General features: G+C 52.6%; 1 protein-coding gene across 1 annotated transcript; it reads left to right on the top strand.

Moving 5' to 3' along the window:
* The first annotated feature begins 490 nt into the window (after positions 1-490).
* Positions 491-16872, top strand: LOC116789388 (ubiquitin carboxyl-terminal hydrolase CYLD-like). The gene is made up of 15 exons (XM_032693179.1): positions 491-531; positions 2801-3268; positions 4533-4814; positions 5948-6017; positions 7866-8086; positions 8540-8693; positions 9047-9188; positions 9746-9856; positions 10743-10834; positions 11525-11591; positions 12526-12655; positions 12877-12985; positions 13132-13250; positions 14511-14730; positions 16451-16872. The coding sequence occupies exons 2-15, from the start codon at positions 2813-2815 to the stop codon at positions 16633-16635; spliced, it is 2358 nt and encodes a 785-aa protein (XP_032549070.1). The 5' UTR covers positions 491-531; positions 2801-2812; the 3' UTR covers positions 16636-16872.
* Positions 16873-22403: the final 5531 nt, after the last annotated feature.

Genomic DNA, 22403 nt, shown 5'->3' with positions numbered 1-22403 from the left:
GGGACACACACGGATCCATTGGAATTTGTGTCCATGGGGACACACACAGATCCACAGGAATTCGGATCCATAAAGGTACAGGTCCGTAAGGACACCCACAGCTCCATGGGGACACCCACAGATCCACAGGAATTCGGAGCCACACCCACGGATCCATAGAAATTCAGATCCATAGAATTGGGATCCACAGAGACACCCACAGCTCCACAGGGACACCCACGGAACCACAGGAATTCGGATCCACAGGATCCGGATCCATAGGAACACCCACGGATCCATAGGAATTCAGATCCATAGGAATTCGGATCCATAGGAACACCCCGTTCCCGCACCCCCCTCACGCCGCCGCCTCCTTCTCTCCCCCATCTCCGCCCAGCAGGGGGCGGGACCCGCCGCCAAACCCCGCCCCTTTCCCCTCTTGACCACGCCCCCTCTCTCCCATTGGCCGCCCGCCCCCTCCCACCGCTTCCCATTGGCTGGTGGGCCGCGCGCGCGCCCGGACGCGGAAGCGCCGTGGCCGGAGCGGCGACGGTGAGAGCGGGGGGGGGGCGGTGGAGGGGGAATGAGGGGGGGGTCGAGTCTAATCCCCGCTCAGAGACTTAAAACCGGTTTTATCCCCCGAAAGCGGACGAAACTTGGGATATTCTGGGATGAATATCCCAGAAATGTAGTGTTCGAGGGGGGAAAAGGGGTTATTCCTGTGGGTTCGTGAGGAAAAGGGTTTATTTTGGGGAGGTTGGTGAGGAAAATTGTATATTTTGGGGGGTTTTTGCATAAGGAAAACGGTTTATTGTCGGGTTTTAAGGAATGAAATAGTTTATTGTTGGGTTTCGAGGAATAAAGTAGTTTATTGTTGGGGTTTGAGGAATAAAATTGTTTATTCTTGTTTCTTTTTTGGTGAGAAACATGGTTTATTCCTGGGGTTTGCTGCGGAAAAGAAATAGTTCTTGGGGTTTTTTTTAATGAAGAACACGATTTATTAGGTTTTGATGAGGAAAATCGTGTATTTTTGTGGTTTTCGTGATAAAAAAGTTTTTATTTTTCTGCTTTTCGTGAGGAAAAGAGTTTATTTCGGTGGTTTTTGAGGAGGAAAGTCGTTTATTCCTGAGTTTTGGTGAGAAAAATCGTTTATTTTGGGGGTTTGATGAGGGAAAGAATTTAATCTTGGGGTTTTTTTAATGAGAGAAAAAAAGTGATTTGTTCTCGGGTTTTAATTAATAAAATAGTTGAATTTAGCTACTGGAATTCTTCTAGTTGAATTTTACTCCCAGGTTTTTACTTCCAGGTTTTAATTACTGGAATCCCACCACTTGAATTTAACTCTTGGAATTCTACCTGTTAATTTAACTCCTGGAATTTAACTCCCAGATTTCAACCACTGGAATTTTGGAGGTGGAATTTAACTCCCAGGTTTTAACCAGTGGAATTCCAGTAATTGAATTTAACTCCCAGGTTTTTACTCCCAGGTTTTAACTCCTGGAATTCCACCAGTTGAATTTAATTCCTGGAATTCTACCAGTGGAATTTAACTCCCAGATTTTAACCAGTGGAATTCCAGCAGTTGAATTTCAATCCCAGGTTTTTACTCCCAGGTTTTAACTCCTGGAATTCCACCAGTTGAATTTAACTCCTGGAATTCTACCTGTTGAAGTGAACTATTGGAATTTAACTCCCAGAATTTATCCAATGGAATTCTTGCAGTTGGATTAAATCCCAGGTTTTTACTCCCAGGTTTTAACTCCTGGAATTCCACCTGTTGAATTTAACTCCTGGAATTTAACTCCCAGAATTTAACCAGTGGAATTCCAGTAGTTGAATTTAACTCCCCAGTTTTTACTCCCAGGTTTTAACTCCTGGAGTTCCACCAGTTGAATTTAACTCCCAGATTTTTTTATTACCAGGTTTTAACTCCTGCAATTCTGGGAGTTAAATCTCACTCCCAAGAATTTCCCCGGAAAACAAGCATCGAAATCTCCTCATGATCCCAAACATTTGCGTTTCTTTTCCTATATTTATCCTGGAAGATGCAGATTTGGTACCTCGGGAGGTGCTTTGGATCTGCTTGGAATATTCATGAATATTCAAAATATTTGTGTTTTGAATATTCATGAACTGTAACACAAACAGAGGAGCTGGAGGGACAGACCAGGAATCCCCTTCCCAAGGAATTTTCCGAGGCAGAATTTATCCTTTGCCTCCTTCTTGTAAGCAAGGAAAGAAAACCTGGAATTTAATGAGGCTGTTCCGGCTGAACAGGTCGGATGAGCTGCAGGAGACGCCTCATCCCTGGAATTGTTCCTGTTCCAGCCTGGATGGAGCTTGGAACAACCTGGACTAGTTCAAGGTGTCCCTGCCTGGGGCAGGGGTTGGAATTAGATGATCCTTAAGGTCCCTCCCAGCCCATTCCATGATTTCCTGCTTCTCTTTCCGGGAGGGTTTAGGAGAGAAGGAAGAGCTGGATTTTTTTTTCCATGGATGCCCAGTGAGAGGCCGGGAGGAAACTGGGATGAGCAGGACCATGGAAAAGCTGGTTAGGTGGAATTCTGGATCCCCAGGGGGGTGATTAAACACTGGGAAAAGGGAGCAGGGAGGATTTGGGATCTCCGGCGTCAGAGCCGCTCCAACCCAACCAGGCGAGGCTTCGAACACCCAGCTCAGGGCTGGGACCTCTCCCGACCCGGATCCTTCTGGAATTCTGCTCCAACACCCGCGTCTCTCTCTCTCCGCGACCTCCCAGTTCCTCCCAACCCGACTCCCTCCAGAATTCCAGAAGTTGACTCCCAGTTTCTCCTCCTCCCAGGGAAGCGCTGCCATGACCAACCTCCCGCCTCCGGCGGCGTCCGGGAATTGCTTTTACATCCTGACGGAAGACTGTGCCTATGGAAGCAAATACTTCCAGGCTGGCACCATGTGCTTCTGCAGCGAGCGGAGCTACCTCCGGAATTTTTCCGAGGCCGGGCCCCCCACGTGCTTCCTGAAGGTCGTCGTGCTGGACGACGGCTCCGGCGTCACCGTCAACGTCGGGATCCTGCAACCCCTGCGGGAAGAAGCCGCCGGATTCCTGCTGGCCATCGGCAACCCCAAGGAACGCCTGAGCTTCTTCCTGGAAAGGTCGAGCTTGGAAGCGGCGCTGGGAGCCGCTCCCGGCCGGAATGTGATGGTGGAGGTCGACCGGAAGTTCTTCCCGGGGGTGATCCGGTACGTCGGGAGCATCTACAAACCCAGCTTGGCCGTGCTGGCCCCGGTGTTCTTCGGGGTGGAATTGCAGGTAATGTGGCCAGGAAGGAAAATTCCTGGGTTTTCCGGGATGTTTTTGGGTGTGACATCCTTTCTTGTTTCCAGGGAGAGGGGAAAAACAGGGAGAAGTAACAGATCCCATCACAGAACCACGTTCTTCCTGTGCAGCAGGAACTGTGGGATCTTCCTGCCGAGGAAATTCCCTGTTTTTCCATCATATTTTTGGGTGTGACATCTCTTTCCATTTCCAGGGAGAAGGGGGAAAACAGGGATAAACGATGGATCCCATCACGGCACCGAGTTCTTCCAATGCCGGAGGAACTGTGGGATCTTCCTGCCGAGGAACTGTGGGATCTCCTTCCAAGGAAATTCCTTATTTTTCCATGATATTTCTGTGTGTGTGACATCTTTTTTTGGCCTGTTTTCCAGGGAAAAGGGGAAAACAGGGAGAAGCGACGGATCCCATCATGGCACTGAGTTCTTCCAGTGCTGGAGGAACTGTGGGATGGTTTATTTTGCCAGGGAGAATTCCTCGTTTTTCCATCGTATTTTTTGGGTGTGACATCCCTTCTTGTTTCCAGGGAAAAGGGGAAAACAGGGAGAAGCAACAGATCCCATCACGGCACCGAGTTCTTCCAGTGCCGGAGGAACTGTGGGATCTTCCTGCCAGGAGGAATTCCTTATTTTTCCATGATATTTGTGTGTGTGACATCCCTTCTTGTTTCCAGGGAAAGGGGGAAAACAGGGAAAAGCAGCAGATCCCATCACGGCACTGAGTTCTTCCAATGCCAGAGGAACTGTGGGATGGTTTATTTTGCCAAGGAAATTCCCTGTTTTTCCATGATATTTTTGTGTGTGACTTCTCTTTCCATTTCCAGGGAAAGGGGGAAAACAGGGAGAAGTGACGGATCCTACCACAGGATCTTCCTGCCCAGAACAATTCCCTGTTTTTCCAGCATATTTTTGGGTGTGAAATCCCTCCTTGTTTCCAGGGAAAGGGGAAAAAACAGGGAGAAGTGACAGATCCCATCACAGAACCACGTTCTTCCCGTGCACCAGGAACTGTGGGATCTTTTTGCCAGGGAGAGTTCCTTATTTTTCCATGATATTTTTGGATGTGACATTCCTCCTTGTTTCCAGGGAAAGGGGAAAAAACAGGGAGAAGTGACGGATCCCATCACGGCACCGAGTTCTTCCAGTGCCAGAGGAACTGTGGGATCTTCCTGCTGAGGAAATTCCATATTTTTCCATGATATTTCTATGTGTGTGACATCCCTTCTCGTCCTGTTTTCCAGGGAGAGGGGGAAAACCGCGGGCGAAGCGACGGCTCCTACCACGGCACCGAGTTCTTCCAGTGCCGGAAGAACTGCGGGATCTTCCTGCCCTTCAGCAAAATCCAGTTCAATCCCGCCACGGGCAAGAATTTCGGGAATGCGACGCCCAAAGAGGCCGAGGAAGAGGCGCTTCCCGTAAAAGTGGGAGATGCCGTCAGCTTTTACGTGGATGAGATCCCGACCAAGGGAATTGCCATGGCCGTTTACCGGGAAGGGAGCCGATGGTTCGTCAGGGTTTGTCCGGTAGGAGCAGCTTTTCCAGGTTTTTTTTTTGGGGGGAACAGGACCGGGGAGGGATTTTTAAAATTTGGATTTTTCCGGCTTAAAATTCAGATTTTTTTGCTGTTTAAAATTCTCATTTTCCGGTTTGAAATTCAGATTTTCTACTTTAAAACTCAGATTTTTCCAGTTTAAAATTCAGATTTCCCAGTTTAAAATTTGGATTTTCCAGTTTAAAATTTGGATTTTCCAGTTTAAAATTCAGGTTTTAAAATTCAGGTTTTCTGGTTTAAAATTCAGATTTTCCAGTTTAAAATTCAGATTTTTCTGGTTTAAAATTCAGATTTTCTGGTTTAAATTTCAGATTTTCCAGTTTAAATTTCAGATCTTCTAGTTTAAAATTCACATTTTCCTGGTTTAAAATTTGGACTTTCCAGTCTAAACTTCAGATTTCCCGGTTTAAAATTCAGATTTCCCGTTTTAAAGTTCAGATTTTTCCAGTTTAAAATTCAGATTTTTCCAGTTTTAAATTCAGATTTTCCGGTTTAAAATTCAGATTTTCTGCTATAAAATTCAAATTTTCTGGTTTAAATTTCAGATTTTTTCGGTTTAAATTTCAGATTTTCCAGTTTAAAGTTCAAATTTTCCGGTTAAAAATTCTGATTTTCTGGGTTTAAAATTCAGATTTTCCGGTTTAAAATTCAGATTTTTCCAGTTTAAATTTCAGATTTTCTGGTTTAAATTTCTGATTTTTCGGTTTAAAATTCAGATTTTTCGGTTTAAAATTGGGATTTTACAGCTTAAAATTTAGATTTTCCAGTTTAAAATTCAGATTTTCCGGTTTAAAATTCAGATTTTCGGTTTAAAATTCAGGTTTTCCAGCTTAAAATTCAGATTTTTCCGGTTTAAGATTCAGACTTCCAGTTTAAATTTTCATCTTTCTATTTTAAATTTAAGACTTTCCACTTTAAAATTCAGATTTTACTAGTTTAAAATTCAGATTTTCCGGTTTAAAATTCAGATTTTCCAGTTTAAAATTCAGATTTTTGAATTTTCCAATGGGAAAAAAAAAATCGGGGAAAAAAATCTTAAAAAAACCCCTAGAATTCCAAAATTCCCTCCTATTCCAGCATTTTTTTTCCTTCCTCTCCTTTCAGGAAGAAGAAGGAACGACCGATATTTTCCGGGAAATCCCGATGGATTCCGTGGTGAAGGAGAGTTTGCCGAGTAGGTGATCGCCCTGTGGGAATTCCAGGGAGGGAATTTGGGATTTATTCCCTCTCTGCGGGGTCTGAAAATCCAGTAAAAGCTGAGTCGATCGGGATTTATGGAAAAATCCCCAATTTCCAGGCGGAATTCTTTGGGTGAATCCCAGGAAGAAGAGTTTTTCCTCAGGGAAGAGGCTTTAATTTAGTGGGAGACGGAGCCGGAGCTTCATCCCGGTGGGAAAAACTCCGGTGGGAGTCGTTGGGAAAGGCAAGGAATTGGTGGAATCTCTCTGTCGCCGCCAAAACCCACCAAAAAACCTTGGAATTTTCGCTGATTCATCTCGGTAAAGGCAGAAGAATTCGGGAAGAACCCTCTGCTGCCATTCCAGGAGTTTGGGAAGGGCTGGATTAGCTCCGAGGCCGGGAAACAGGAAACAGGGACATTCAAGGATCAGACCCAGCCAGGACGGGTTTAGGAAGGGCAGGGCCTGTCTGACCAACCTGAGCTCCTTTTATGACCCACCTGGGGGATGAGGGAAGGGGTGGATGTGTCTGTCTGGACTTCAGCAAAGCCTTGGGCGCCGTCTCCCGCGGGATGTTCCTGGAAAAGGCTTGGACAGGGGCGCTCTGTGCTGGGTTGGGAACTGGCCGAGGACCAGGCCCAGAGAGTGGTGGGAATGGAGCTGCATCCAGGTGGGATCCGGTCACCAGTGGTGTCCCCAGGGATCAGTGCTGGGCCCAGTCCTGTTTAATGTCTTTATTGATGATTTAGATGAGGGGATCGAGTGAACCATCAGCAAATTTGCAGATGACACCAAGCTGGGGGGAGCGTGAATCTGCTGGAAAGCAGGAGGGCTCTGCAGAGGGACCTGGACAGGCTGGATCCATGAGCTGATTCCAGCTGGATGAGGTTCAACAAGGCCAAATGCCGGGTCCTGCACTTTGGCCACAACAACCCCCGGCAGCTCCACGGGCTGGGACAGAGTGGCTGGAGAGCAACCAGGCAGGAAGGGAACTGGGAGTGTGGATGGACAGGAAGCTGAACAGGAGCCAGAGTGTGCCCAGGTGGACAAGAAGGCCAATGGATCCTGGCCTGGATCAGGAACAGTGTGGCCAACAGGTCCAGGGAAGTGATTCTGCCCCTGGACTCAGCGCTGGTGAGGCCACACCTTGAGTGCTGTGTCCAGTTCTGGGCCCTCAGTTCAGGAAGGACATGGAGGGGCTGGAGCAGGTGCAGAGAAGAGCAACGAGGCTGGGGAAGGGTCTGGAGCACAATTCCCATGAGGAGAGGCTGAGGGAGCTGGGGAGGCTCAGCCTGGAGAAGAGGAGGCTCAGGGGAGACCTCCTCGCTCTCTGCAACTCCCTGACAGGAGGTTGTAGCCAGGTGGGGGTTGGTCTCTTTTCCAAGGCAACCATCAGCAAGACAAGAGGGCTCGGTCTTCAGCTGTGCCAGGGGAGGTTTAGGTTGGATATTAGAAAGAATTTCTTTCCAGAGAAGGTGATCAGCCATTGGAATGGGCTGCCCAGGGAAGTGGTGGATTCTGCATCCTTGGAGGTTTTTAAGAAGAGACTGGATGTGGCATCAGTGCCATGGCCTGGGAACTGCAGCAGGGTTGGATCAAGGGTTGGACTTGATGATCTCAGAGGTCCCTTCCAACCCAGCTGATTCTATGATTCTATGATTCTATGATTCTATGATTCCCTGTCATCCTGTTGGACCAGCTTGGCCATCCATTGGGAATTACACCTTGTACTCATCTGTGTGGCCTGGAATTCCAAAGTAGGCCTGGAATTAGGTGAGATCCAGAGGTTCCATCCGTTTGGGATGGAATTCCCGCCTCACCCCGTGTTTTGTGTTGTCCGCCAGGTTTGTTTCCGTCCTTCGACTCCGACGTGGGTTTGGGCCCCCCAAATCCAAGAAAAGCGGAGACGAGCGAGAGCGGCGAGGAGGGCGAAGGTGGGAATTTCCCCCTGGAAGTGAACTCCATGGTCCAGATTGCCTTGGACAAGGGGAGCCAAGTGTCGGGAATCATCCGCTGGTTGGGATTCCTGCCCCAGATTACGGAGAAAATGGCGGGAGTGGAACTGGTGAGGGGCAGGTTTGGGATCTCTGGGTACGTCAAGGGGTTGGGAGCGCATCCCGGGAAGGAGACGGAGCTGGGAAGGGTTTGGAGCAGTGGGAGAGCTCATTCTGGAGAAAAGGGAGATCAGGGGGGATCCAGGGGGACAGGAAGGTGGAAATGGGTGGGATCGGGCTCTGCTCCTGGGGAACAAGGGACAGGATGAGAGGGAACGGCCTCAAGTTGCGCCAGGGGAGGTTTAGGTGGGATATTGGGAAAATTCCTTCCTGGAAAGGGCTGGAAAGCACTGGAAGGGGCTGCCCAGGGCAAGGGTGGGATCCCCATTCCTGGAGGGATTTCCCATCCCTGTGGATGTGACCCTTTGGGGGGGGACACAGTTTAGTGGTGGTGGGGTGCTCTCAGAGCTCTTTTCCAACTCCGTGATCCCATAAATCCTGCCATTCCCGGATGTCTTCTCCAGGATGAAGACAAGGGGGTCACCGGGGGCGAGTGGTTGGGCAAGTCCTACTTCCACTGCGCCCCAAAACGCGGCCTCTTCGTGAGGCTCAACTCCTGCCAGCCCGACCGGCGCTTCCAGAGCCTTCCTGACGCCCAACCCTCCCTCCTGGAATACGGTGAGTCCTCTGGGAAGCGGGAAAACCGGGAAGACTCCCCATGGAGAAGGGAGATCCTTCACCTGCTTTGAGTGTTGGGTTCTGGTGGTATCTGTGCCCCACCCCACCCTCAGCACTGTTGGCTTCAGGGCGGGACTCCAAAGTTCTCAGAGGTCTTTCCCAATCTAAAAAAATTCCGTAGGGAACATCCCCGCCGGCGCAAGGCCGTAAGCGATTCGGGAAACCGGGAAAGCCCGGATGGAGAAACCACCTTGGAGTCTTAGGCTCAGCTTAAGACTCTTGGGGGGGGATCAGGGAAGGGCCGAGCTGCCACCGAGGATTTGGGGACTCCAAGGGATTCGTTTTCCTTGCAGGAGAACGGGAAGTTCTTCCCCAGACTCCTCCGGAGAGTTTTCCTCCCCTCAGGAACGAGGTGGCTGTGCGCGTCCTGCGGGGCCGGATGAAGGGCATCCAAGGCCACTGCAATTCCTGCTACATGGATGCCGCTCTCTTCAGGTGAGGAAATGGCTTCCCTGAGCGGGGTTTTAATCCCTAAATTGCAGCACTTCCCTGGATTTCCACGTCGGCGGGATAAAACCATGGAGACAGAGCCCCGAGGCTGCTTTTCCAGCTCATTCCCAACCCTGGAAGGCTTTCCAGCCCTGAGGAACCCCCATCCTCCCCTGTTCCCATGTGTCTTGTCCTCCAGGGTGCTGAGAGCTCCCAGTTTTCCGGACTCGGACCGTGCCGGCTCTGTCCCTGGAAGTTGTGGCTGGAATCACTTCCCAAGAACCCACCCAGCAGGTCCCAGCTTGGCTGTTTGGAGAGGAAAAGACTCCCTGGGGCCTTTCCCTGAGTTTTGGCTGCCAAGTAGGAATTCCCTTCTCCCTGAGCTCTTCCCTTGCTTTCTCCCAGTGTCCATCGATCCAGCTGTGCTGTCCCTCACCTCCCTGTCATTCCATGCATGGAATCTTGAGCATCCCAGCCATCGACTGTCACCATCCACCGGCATTTTGGGTTCCGGCCGTTGCTCCCAATCCATCGGGATTAAACCCATCCCACTCTTTCCACAGCCTCTTCTCCTGCACATCTGTGCTGGACTCCATGCTCTTCATGCCCTTCCCACTGAGTGACAGGAATGTCCAGGGAATTCTGCGGGATGAGATCGTGAATCCCCTCCGGAGGTGGGTCTCTGGGAATGCCGGGAGTTTTCTGTCTGCCTTCATTCCTTCTCTGCTGGCCCTGGAGGTGGGAGCTGGCGCCGAGGGAAAGGGATTTTCCTGCCAGCCACATCCCACAGGAGGACAGGGAATGGTTTCCCACTGCCAGAGAGTAGGTTTAGATGGGATATTGGGAAGAAATTCCTCCCTGGGAGGGTGGTGAGGGGCTGGAATGGAATTCCCAGGGAAGTTGTGGCTACCCCATTCTTGGAAGTGTCCAAGTCCAGGTTGGAGCAACCTGGGATAGTGGGAGGTGTCCCTGCCCAGGACAAGGGGTTGGAATTCAACAATCCCTCCCAACCCAAACCATTCCATGATCCTGTGATGGTTCTTCCAGTTGTTCCTTTCCCTGGGATGTGAGGCTGTCCCAGCTCCTTCCATGAGAGTCTCCCGCTCTGGAGGAACCTTGGGAGCTGCACATCCCAGGGAAAGGGAAAAACGGGGATCCCTGGGGTTCCAACCACCTCCGGGTGGAATCGTGGAGTTGATGAAGCTTTGGAATCAATCCCAAAGAATTCCAAGCTGGATGAGGGGAGACCATCCACCTTCCAGAGCCTAAAGGGGCTCCCGGAGAGCTGGAGAGGGAATTCGGACGAGGGATGAAGGAACAGGACAAGGGGGAAGGAATTCTTCCCTATGAGGGTGGGGAGCAGCTGGAATAGAATTCCCAGAGAAACTGTGGCTGCCCCATCCCTGGAAGCGCCCAAGGGATGCAACTTGGAGCAACCTGGGATAGTGGGTGGCATCCCTGCAGGTTGAACGAGATGACCTTTTAAAATCCCTTCCCACCCAACCCATTCCATGATTGAAACGCCCTGGAGGGATCACCCGGAGCCGGTTGTCGTTCCAGGACTGGATTCGTCCGGGCCAGCAGCGTGATGCACCTCCGGGAGCAGCTCACGGACAAGGGACAATGTTCCAGCTTCACCAACGCTGAGAAAGGTCAGGAGGTCCCTCTGGAGCTTTTCCAGGGCTGCTTCCCTGTGTTCTGCCTCATCCAGGCACCAGCCGACCATGGAATTTTGGGCTTTTCCCGGGAATGTGCTTTAAGGAGCCGGTGATTTATGGCAAAATTCACACGGAAAATGTTTTCGGGTTTTAAAACTTTCCGTATCCGTAGAGCCCCTTCCAGAGCCTAAAGGGGCTCCAGGAGAGCTGGAGAGGGAATTGGGATGAGGGATGGAGAGACAGGACACAGGGAATGGGATTAAACTGCCAGAGGGCAGGGTTAGGTGGGATGTTGGGAAGGAATTCTTCCCTGGGAAGGTGGGGAGGGGCTGGGATGGAATTCCCAGCGAAGCTGTGGCTGCCCCATCCCTAGAAGTGTCCAAGGGGAGGTTGGAGCAACCTGGGATAGTGGGAGGTGTCCCTGCCTATGGAAGGGGGTTGGAACTGGATGATCTTTACGGTTCCTTCCCACCCAAACCATTCCAGGATTCCATGAAAGTGCAGTATCCGAAGGCTGGTTTGCCTTTTCCGTGCTCCCCTTGGGATTTGTGCCTTATCCAAGTGCTCTCAGCCTTTATCCCGGTTACCTCCTCACCTAAAAAATGAAATTCCAGGTTCATGGAATGTTGGCCTGTGTTTCCCTGGCAGCTTTTGGCTCCCATGCCTTTTCCCTCCCCTTTCCAGATCCTGAGGAATTCCTCAACCTCATAATGCAGCAGATCCTGGGAATGGAGCCACTCCTGAAACTCCAGTAGGTTTCCACAGCTAAGGGATGCAATTCCCTGGTTTTCCACCTCACATTCCCTGGGTTGAGTGGGGGGGTCACTTTTCCCTTTCCATGGAGCTTTCTGGAAGCACAGCTCTGAGTTCTGGGCAGCTCCTTCTGCTGTCCCCCGTGATCCTGCTTGTTGGGATCTTCCCAGCCAGGAAAAAACACTTCTGAGCTCTCCCTGGAAGGCGCTGCCTTCGGAAAATCGGGATAAAAATCCTTGTCCCACCCTCGGGGAGAGCTGAGAAGGGGTTTGAGGGCAGAGCCAGCGGGATCCAACAGCCTTTGGATAAATCTGGGATGCATCCAGGCTGCCGAGCTGGCTCCCATCCCAGAGCCTCTCCAACAGGCAGTCCATGGATGCCATCCCAGGGCTCCACAAAGGGGATGAGGGGCTGGAGGAAGCCAAAAGTAACAGAAGGGGATTGTTGGATCTCCGCGCTTCTTTGTGGATCCTGGAACGCAGAGATCCTGGGAAAAGGCCGAGCACAAAGGGGGCCTCTGTGCTGCAGCTCCCCTGCACGGGCTCATCCCGGGGAAATCCTTCCCCCGCTGGATGGAGGCCTTTTGGGAGCTCTCCTGGAACAGCTCAGTGATGGGAATATCAATGGATCTCCCATCGGAGCAACCGTTGGATTGTCGGGCTTAAAAGCCATTCCCAGTAATTTTTTTAATATTTATATCCAGGAATTTTACCCATGGGAGCGGGATTTGGTGCTATAAGGGGCAACGAGACTGAAAATCCTACTTATCCCCCCTTCCCATGGCACAAATGTGGGATTTCCACATGGAAAAAGGGCTGGGTGTGGCACCAAACCGCCCCTGGTGCCTGGAGCCCGGAAACTCCGGCAGGAGAATCCTTAGGGAGAATCCTCCTGCGGCACCACCTCAGCCATCCCACGACTATTCCCTGCAGGTCAGGAGGGCAGGAGCAGGATTGTTACTGCTACCAGATCTTCCTGGATAAGCAGGAGGATCTGGTGGTTCCCAACGTGCAGCAGTTGGTGGAACGTTCCTTCCTGTCCTCGGATCTGAAGCTGGTGGAGGTGAGGCCCTTCCCTTCTGCTTCCCAAAATACCTTCTAGGTCTCACATCCAACACCGAATCCAAGCCTGACTTGGGAAAAAGGGCTCAGCTTTCCCCGTTTCCCTTTTATCCTGCGAGAAACCACGGCGGGAAGTCTTCATTCCCAAATTTAGAGCGGAACCTCCGAGCTTTGGCTCTTCCGACTCCCTTTTCCCTTTCTTTTCCCCTTTCCTTTCCCCAGATCCCCTCCTGCTTCATTATCCAAATGCCACGTTTTGGGAAGGAGTACAAAATGTTCAGCAAAATCATCCCTTCCTTGGAGCTGGACATCACAGACCTGCTGCTGGACAGTGAGTTGGGAATGACGGGCCAGGAGCTCTTGGGATCAGGGTGGGATCCTCCTCCTTCCCCGAGGAAGAATTCCCCACGGTTTTGGTGGGACAAACTGGATTTTGGGGGGGATCTGGGGAAGCCCCAGCCTCTATTGTCCCTGCAGGTCCCAGGGAATGCTGCCTGTGTGGAGATGTTGCCACCCTGGAATGTTTGGAATGTTTCCAGGACCAGGTGTTCGCAGCCACGGGCCTGAAGCAGTTCTGCAGCTCCTGCTCCAGACAGGTAGTTTTCCTTGGATGCTCCCCGGAATCCCCTCTCGGCATGAGGTTGAACCCTCCCAAAATTTCCCTGGATGTTGGGCACAGAGTCATTCCCACCGGCTGTTGAACCCTCTGCTCACACAGAGCCTGAAGAATTGTGGAATCATAAAATCATGGAATGCTTCAGATTGGGAGGGAGCTTAATTATTATGGAATTCCAAGCCCCTACCACAGGCAGGGACACCTTCCACTATCCCAGGTTGCTCCAAACCCTGTCCAGCACGGCCTTGGACATTTCAGCTTCACATCCGCAGCTTCTCTGGACAACCTATCCCATAAAAAAGCACAAATCCCAACCTATTCCATAAAAACCCCTAATCCTGCACAAACTGGGTGCTGACCCCTCACCATGAGCATTCCCACAACTTCTTGGAGAGTGACAGGCTCCAGATTCAGCTTCTTCCTGCCAGGCTGTTGCCACAACAGTATTCCCAGACATCCAGGGAACACAGGAGTCAGACGATTTGGGAATAAACTGGGAATGTGACCCCTGTCCCCTCTCCCAGGGTCAGTCCTTCCCTCCCCCCCTCATGAATCCCAGCCTGTCCCCTCCCTCAGGATCATTCCCATCCCCTCCCTCAGGTTCATTCCCATCCCCTCAGGATCATTCCCATCCCTTCCCTCAGGATCATTCCCATCCCCTCCCTCAGGTTCATTCCCATGCCCTCAGGATCATTCCCATCCCCTCCCTCAGGATCATTCCCATCCCCTCCCTCAGGATCATTCCCATCCCCTCCCTCAGGTTCATTCCCATCCCCTCCCTCAGGTTCATTCCCATCCCCTCAGGATCATTCCCATCCCTTCCCTCAGGATCATTCCCATCCCCTCAGGATCATTCCCATCCCTTCCCTCAGGATCATTCCCATCCCCTCCCTCAGGATCATTCCCATCCCCTCCCTCAGGATCATTTCCATCCCCTCAGGTTCTTTCCCATCCCCTCAGGATCATTCCCATCCTCTCCCTCAGGTTCATTCCCATCCCCTCCCTCAGGTTCATTCCCATCCCCTCCCTCAGGTTCATTCCTATCCCCTCCCTCAGGATCATTCCCATCCCCTCGCTCAGGATCGTTTCCATCCCCTCAGGTTCATTCCCATCCCCTCAGGATCATTCCCATCGTCTCCCTCAGGTTCATTCCCATCCCCTCCCTCAGGATCATTCCCATCCCCTCCCTCAGGATCATTCCCATCCCCTCCCTCAGGATCATTCCCATCCCCTCCCTCAGGTTCACTCCCATCACCGACGCAAGGCGCACAAACCAACGCGGCTGCACATCCCGGAGGAATTCCAGCGGTGGAATTCCCGGCGGAGGCAGCCGATCCCTCGGGAGAAGCTGGAGCTCTTCGCCGTGCTCTGCATCGAGACCAGTCACTACGTGGCCTTCGTCAAGTACGGCCCCGGGAAGGAGCACTGGATGTTCTTTGACAGCATGGCCGACCGGCACGGTGAGCACCGGCATTCGGGAAGCTCCCAGGAGCTGCTCAGCACACCCTTTCCCTCTGGAATTCCCTGCCCAGTTTAGTCTCTCTCTGGATCTTGCTCCCATTGAATTAGACTCCAGAAAAAACAGGGCCAAGCCAAGGTGGGAGTTCTCCCAGGAGCTTCCATCCTCTGGATACGTTCAGGCAAATCCACCTTTTCCCTCTGAAATTCCCTGTCCAGTTTAGTCTCTCTCTGGATCTTGCTTCCATTGAATTAGACTCTAGAAAAAAACAGGGCCAAGCCATGGTGGGAGTTTCTTCCAGGAGCTTCCATCCATGGCCAGGCCAAGGTGGGAGTTCTTCCAGGTGCTTCCATCTCTGGATACGTTCAGACAAGTCCACCTTTTCCCTCTGAAATTCCCTGTCCAGTTTAGTCTCTCTCTGGATCTTGCTCCCATTGAATTAGACTCCAGAAAAAACAGGGCCAAGCCAAGGAGTTCTTACAGGAGATTCCATCCGTGGTCAAGCCATGGTGGGAGTTCTTCCAGGAGCTTCCATCCTCTGGATACAGTCAAGCAAATCCACCTTTTCCCTCTGAAATTCCCTGTCCAATTTAGTCTCTCTCTGGATCTTGCTCCCATTGAATTAGACTCCAGAGAAAAGTGTGGCCAAGCCAAGGAGTTCTTCCAGGAGCTTCCATCCTTGGCCAGGCCAAGGTGGGAGTTCTTCCAGGAGCTTCCATCCATGGCCAGGCCAAGGTGGGAGTTCTTCCAGGAGCTTCCATCTCTGGATACGTTCAGACAAGTCCACCTTTTCCCTCTGAAATTCCCTGTCCAGTTTAGTCTCTCTCTGGATCTTGCTTCCATTGAATTAGACTCTAGAAAAAAACAGGGCCAAGCCATGGTGGGAGTTTCTTCCAGGAGCTTCCCATGGCCAAACCATGGTGGCAGTTCTTCCAGGTGCTTCCATCTCTGGATACGTTCAGACAAATCCACCTTTTCCCTCTGAAATTCCCTGTCCAGTTTAGTCTCTCTGGATCTTGCTTCCATTGAACTGGATTCCAGAGAAAAATAGGGCCAAGCCGAGGGGGGAGTTTCTTCCAGGAGGTTCCATCCATGGCCAGGCCAAGGTGGGAATTCTTCCAGATGATTCCATCCATGGCCAGGCCATGGTGGGATTTCTTCCAGGTGATTCCATCCTCTGGATACGTTCAAAAACAGGGATTTAAACCCAGTCCCAGCTGGGCATGGATTGTTCTGCTGTCCTTCCCACTTTGTTCTTATCATGGAATCATGGAACGGTTTGGGTTGGAAGAGAATTTTGAAGGTCAAGGAATTCCAAACCCCATTTCCATGGGCAGGGACTCCTCCCACTATCCCAGGTTGGTCCAACCTGGCCTTGGACACTTCCAGGGATGGAGCAGCCACAGCTTCTCTGGGAATTCCATTCCAGCCCCTCCCCACCCTCCCAGGAAAGAATTCCTTCCCAGTATCCCATCCAACCCTCTGGCAGTGGGAAGCCATTCCCTGTGTCCTGTCCCCCCATCCCTCATCCCAATTCCCTCTCCAGCTCTCCCAGAGCCCCTTTAGGCTCCGGAATGTGGATGTTCTCCCCTCATCCAACCTCTTCCAGCGCTTTTGGCCTCTGGGTCTCTCCACTGTCGAGCGTGACGGGATCTCCTGGAGCTGCAGGAGCTCGTCCCTCGGGATCTGAGCCGGGCCTTCCCTCCTTTTCCCTGCCGTAGGTGGCGAAAGCGGCTTCAACATTCCCGCGGTGACGCTGTGCCCGGAGGTCGCCAAATACCTGGAATTGCCCTTGGCCGGGCTGGCCCTGGAGCAGCCCCGGGATATGGATGGAGTGGCCAAAAGGCTCTTCTGTGACGCCTACATGTACCTGTTCCAGAGCCGGAAAATGGCCCTGTACAAGTGACCCGGAGCGGCCTCGGGAATCCGGGATCGCTTCCCGGCCCCTCGGGAACAGCCGAGTCTGGACGCAACAAGCTGCACTTCGGAGCCTCTTCTTACCTCTCCTGGTATCCCACTATCCGTGGGGTTGGGAAATCCAGGCTTTATCCTGTGGGCACAGCTGGACTTTGGAATTGTCGACGCCCGGATCCCGTCTCATTCCGCACGTTCCCATCCCGCCCTTTTCCCTTCCCACCCTCCTTTTCTCCTGTCGCTCCGAAGCTGAGGACCAGCAGCAACCAAAGCACCGGGATTCATCCTCAGGTTTTCAGGGAGCACAAGGAATCCGCAACCTCCCCTTCCCTGAAAACATCCTCGCCTGGATTTGGGGGAGTGGGAAAACCGGGTGGGAGCCAGTTGAGATGGATCAGGAGGAGGGGTTTTCCCTCTAAATCCCTCAATTATCTGCACTTCCCTTATCCAGCACTTTTTTCCCGCCATCCCTCGGGTGTCTCGAGCTGAAAATATCCTTTAAAACCAGACATTCCTGGAAGAAGAAAACTGGGAGAAGGATGGAGCACCTGCCGCTCCCTCCCTTTGGCAAACTCTGCGCGGGATTCGGAGTTTCCACTTGACTCTTAAGCACTTCCCATCCTGTTTTTTTTCCACGTCCACTTCCAAGTTCGGTGCCAAACACCGGAATTCCAGGGGCAGAAATGGAAAAAAACCAAAAAAAACCAAAAAAAAAACCAAAAGCACTTCTGGATTTCCTGCCCCGAGTCGGGGAAAGTTTCGGGATTCGGTGGGAATTGATATTCCATGAAGTTTAATAAACTCGTGAACTGGGGGATTCATGGACATGGAATTCCAGCGGCGGGACACCCAAAACCTCGTGGGACACTTCCAGGAATCCCGGATTTGCAGCTTTAATCCCTCTCCCTGCTCTTTTTTTTCTTTTCCCTGTTTAGTGCAGGAATTTTCCCACCCGGCTTCGGATCCGTCCCGGTGGCTCGGGCCACGCGGTTTAGGATCTTCCTGGCATTCCATCCCTATGGAATCCTTCCACTTGGATAAGTCCCACTTGGAGTTGTGGGCCCAGTTTGAGCTCCCCAGTCCGGGAGAGAGGAAGAGAATCCAAGGAAGAGCCGTGAAGGGATGAAGGGATGGGATGAAGGGATTGGAGCAGGAGAGGCTGGAAGAGCTGGGATTGTCCATCCTGGAGAAGGGGAATCTCCTCAATATCCACAAATCCCTGAAGGGACCCCCGGGAGCTTCTGTGCCCGGCTCCAGGACCAAAGTGGTTTCACTTGGATTCCCTCTGGACATCGGGAATCACATCCTTGGGTGTGACAGAAGGAATTCCAGGAATTCCACTGGCACAGGTCGCTCCCCTCGTCCACCCAAGTCGTTCTTCATTCCTCTTTTCCCAAAAACTCGGGACAACCTTTACTCAGGCACAATGAACTCCGGGATTTTTTGGTGCTTTGCTCTAAAAAAAAAAAAAAAACCATGGAACTTCCGGCAAAATATTCCCGGTTTTCTTGGAGTTTCTTCCTCTCTCCAAAGGGGGATACGGCGCCCACAGCTGGAGCGTCGCCACGGGACGCTCCAGGCTGTCGGGATTTTGGGAATAGCGACCAGCAGGTTCATTAAGCTCTTAATTATTCTCTTCCCTGTCAACGGGCTGGGAAGATCCAAAGTGCGGAGGGTGGGAATGATCCCTGGGAATGGGGAGGTTCATCTTCCGGGGGAATTTTCCTCCCGGTGGAGCTGCAAAGGGGTTTTCACTGGAATTAGGGTTTGACACTGGAATTAGGGTTTGACACTGGAATTAGGGTTTTTACTGAAATTTGGGGGTTTTTACTGGAATTAGAGTTTTACAGTGGAATTAGGGTCTTTACTGGAAATAGGGTTTTTCCCTGGAATTAGGGTTTTTCAGTGGAATTAGGGTTTTCACTGGAATCAGGGTTTTTCAGTGGAATTAGGGTTTTCACTGGAATTAGGGTTTTCAGTGGAATTAGGGTTTTTCAGTGGAATTAGGGCTTTTACTGGAATTAGGATTTTTCAGTGGAATTAGGGTTTTCACTGGAATTAGGGTTTTTACTGGAAATAGGGGTTTTCACTGGAAATAAGTTTTTTTAGTGGAATTAGGGTTTTACACTGGAATTAGGGTTTTCACTGGAATTTGGGGTTTTTACTGGAATTAGGGCTTTTTACTGGAATTAGGGTTTTTACTGGAATTTGGGTTTTCACTGGAATTAGGGTTTTTACTGGAATTTGGGGTTTTTACTGGAATTGGGGTTTTACACTGGAATTAGGGTCTTTACTGGAATTAGGGTTTTTCAGTGGAATTAGGGTTTTACACTGGAATTAACTTTTTCTATGGAATTAGAGTTTTACACTGGAATTAGCGTTTTCACTGGAATTTGGGGTTTTTCAGTGGAATTAGGGTTTTTACTGGAATTAGGGTTTTCACTGGAATTTGGAGGTTTTACTGGAATTTTTTGTTTTTATTGGAATTAGGGCTTTTACTGGAATTAGGGTTTTTATTGGAATTAGGCTTTTCTCTGGATTTAGGGTTTTTCAGTGGAATTATGGCTTTTACTGGAATTAGGGTTTTTACTGGAATTAGGGTTTTCACTGGAATTAGGACTTTTTACTGGAATTAGGGTTTTTCACTGGAGCCAGGACCACCCAAGAACCAGGATCCACCTGGAGGTGGGTTCAGCCTGAATCCAGGATGAACCTGGAGCTGTGATCAACCTGAATCTGGGATCAACCTGGAACCAGCCTCCACCTTCCGGGGAATGCAAACAGAATGGGAAGAGAGGGAATGTGGCCACAGAGACCAAGCTTGGAATAGGGAAGGCAGAGTATCAGCCAGGGGTGTCCCAGGAGTGTCCCTCAGGATGTCCCAGAGATGTCCTACAGCATGTCCCACGGGATATCCCATGGGATGTCCCAGGGATGTCCCAAGGATGTCCCAGGGGTGTCCCAGGGCTGATTTGGTGGGAAGATCCCTTTCTGTGCACTCAGGATTTGGTCTCCGGGGGGGGAGTTCCCTGTCCCCAGCTCCCTCTCCCACATCCCCCTGTGTGCCACCATCCCTGGTGCCCTGTGTCTCCCCCTCCTGCCACCCCTGTGTCCCCTCTGTGTCCCGTGTCCCGGCTCTGTGGCCATCCCTGTGTCCCATGTGCTGCCATCCCTGTCCCCGTGTCCCCTGTGTCCCCATCCCCGGTGTCCCGTGTCCCCACGTGCTGCCATCCCTGTCCGTGTCCCCTGTGTCCCCCCCCTGTGCCCCATGTCCCCTGTGTGCCACCACCCCTGGTGTCCTGCATGCTGCCATCCCTGGTGCCCTGTCCCCTGTGTGCCACCATCCCTTCCCATGTGTCCCAGGTGCCACCCTCCCCTGTCTCCCCCTCTTCCCCGTGTCCCCGCTGTCCCCACGCCCCGGCGGCGGGAGGAGCCTTCGCAGGGCGGGGACACGGGGACAAGGGCGGGGACACGGGGACAAGGGCGGGGACACGGCCACGGGGGAGGGGACAGCGGGAGGGACGAGGGACGGGGGTGGGACGGGGAGGAGCGAGCGGGGAAATGGGAGGGGAACAGGGACACGGGACAGGGAGGGGGACACAGGGGACACGGAAGACGGGGATGGCAGCACAGGGGGACAGGGGACACCGGGGATGGCGACACAGCGGACACGGGACAGGGATGGCAGCACGTGGGGACACAGGGATGGCCACAGAGCCGGGACATGGGACACAGGGATACAGGGACACGGGACACAGGGACCATGGCACACGAGACACGAGGATAGTGGCACAGGGTGACGCATGGATGGTGGCACAGGGGACATAGGGACGGTGGCACAGGGGGACAGAGCGATGGTGGTACACGGGACACACAGGGGTGGCAGCACAGAGGGGACACAGGGATAGTGACACACAGGGGACATGGGGCACACAGGGATGGCAGCACACGGGGGACACGGCCAACAGCACATGGGGACACGGGGGTGGCACCACAGGGGGCGTGCAGGGACAGTGGGACACGGGGATGGCAGCACACGGGGGACAGAGGACACGGGGATAGTGGCACACAGGGGACAGGGCACATGGGATGGCAGCACACGGGGGACACAGGGATGGGGGTGGCAGCATTGGAGGGGGCACAGTGGCACATGTGACAAGGGACAAGGGCCACGGGACAAGGATGGCAATACACGGGTGACACAGGGATGGTGACAGAGCTGGGACAAGGGACACAGGGATAGCAGCACACAGGGGACACAGGTGGCACACAGGGGACACAGGGATGGCAGCACGCGGCAGACACAGGGGACAGGGCACAGGGGATGGCGGCACACAGGGGACACAGGGATGGTGGCACACAGGAGACACAGGGGACACAGGGATGGTGGCACAGGGGACACGGGGATGGGGTGGCAGCACACGGGACACAAAGAGACGGTGGCACAGGGGGACACAGGGATTGTGGCACAGGGGACACAGGAATGGTGGCACAGGGGACACGGGGATGGTGGTACAGGGGGACACAGGGATGGTGGCACAGGGGGACACAGGCACGGTGGCACACGGTGCCACCAGTGCCCGTGGGACACCGGGGACAGGGCGGGCAGAGGCGCCATCGCGGGGCGGGGACACTGTGACAGGGGAGGGGACACCGGGACAGGGGAGGGGGACACCGAGACAGGGGAGGGGACACCGGGACAGGGGAGGGGACACCGGGAGGAGCAGGCGGGGAAACGGGGGAGGGAGGGACAGGGGTGGGTGGCACCCGGGACACACGGGAATGGAGGGTGACACTCAGGGGATAGGGTACCAGGGATGGGGACACACAGGGGACACGGAACACGGGGACGGCAGCACAGGGGGACACGGGACACCGGGGACACGGGGGTGGGGACACAGGGGACACAGGAATGGCAGCATATTGGAGACACAGGGATGGTGACACAGGAATTAAGGACATTCCCAGCTCCAGGGATTTGGGACATCCCCAGCTCCAGGAATTAAGGATGTTCCCAGTTCCAGGGATTAAGGACATTCCCGGCTCCAAGGATTTGGGACATTCCCAGCTCCAGGAATTAAGGACATTCCCAGCTCCAGGGATTCGGGACACTGGGCATTCCCAGCTCCAGGGATTCGGGACACTGGGCATTCCCAGCTCCAGGGCTTTGGGACATTCCCAACTCCAGGGCTTTGGGACATTCCCAGCTCCAGGAATTAAGGATGTTCCCAGTTCCACGGATTATGGACATTCCTGGCTCCAGGGATTCAGGACACTGGACATCCCCAGCTCCAGGGATTTGGGACATTCCCAGCTCCAGGGATTTGGGACATTCCTGGGTCCAGGGATATGGGACACTGGAAATTCCTGAGACACAGCCAGGAATGTCACCTGTCCTCTCCCACCCTCGGGAATGTCACCTTTCCACAGCTCCAGCGACCTGGGCACGGAATCACTGGGAAAAGAGGGATGAAATCCATCCCAAACCACCAATTCCAGGATGTTTCTCGCTGATCCATCCTGGTTTTCTTTTTTTGTAGGGACTGCTGGGGGTCTCTCCCTTGGGAAAGGGGAGTTGGAAGCACCTTTGGCACCCCCAGACCTTCATTCCCAAAATTTCGGTCCTCCCGTATCCCAAGGTCTTTCCCAAAGGGAACGAGGAAATCATGGAATGCTTTGGGTTGGAAAGGACCTGGAAGCTGCTCAAGTTCCAACCTCCTTCCGCTAGTCCAGGTTGCTCCAATATCCCAAAATTTCCCA

This window comes from Chiroxiphia lanceolata, chromosome 1, assembly GCF_009829145.1.
Source record: "Chiroxiphia lanceolata isolate bChiLan1 chromosome 1, bChiLan1.pri, whole genome shotgun sequence".
Classification (NCBI taxonomy): Eukaryota; Metazoa; Chordata; class Aves; order Passeriformes; family Pipridae; genus Chiroxiphia; species Chiroxiphia lanceolata.
Note: the sequence above shows the minus strand (reverse complement) of the source record. Positions and strands in the feature narration are given on the sequence as shown.

Bases quoted from the DNA above. Each gene is read 5' to 3' on its own strand.
- LOC116789388 (XM_032693179.1), top strand. From the start codon at position 2,813: ATGACCAACCTCCCGCCTCCGGCGGCGTCCGGGAATTGCTTTTACATC. The intron at 8,694-9,046 runs GTGAGTCCTCTG...TTTTCCTTGCAG, and splicing joins ACCCTCCCTCCTGGAATACG to GAGAACGGGAAGTTCTTCCC. The intron at 11,592-12,525 runs GTAGGTTTCCAC...TATTCCCTGCAG, and splicing joins GAGCCACTCCTGAAACTCCA to GTCAGGAGGGCAGGAGCAGG.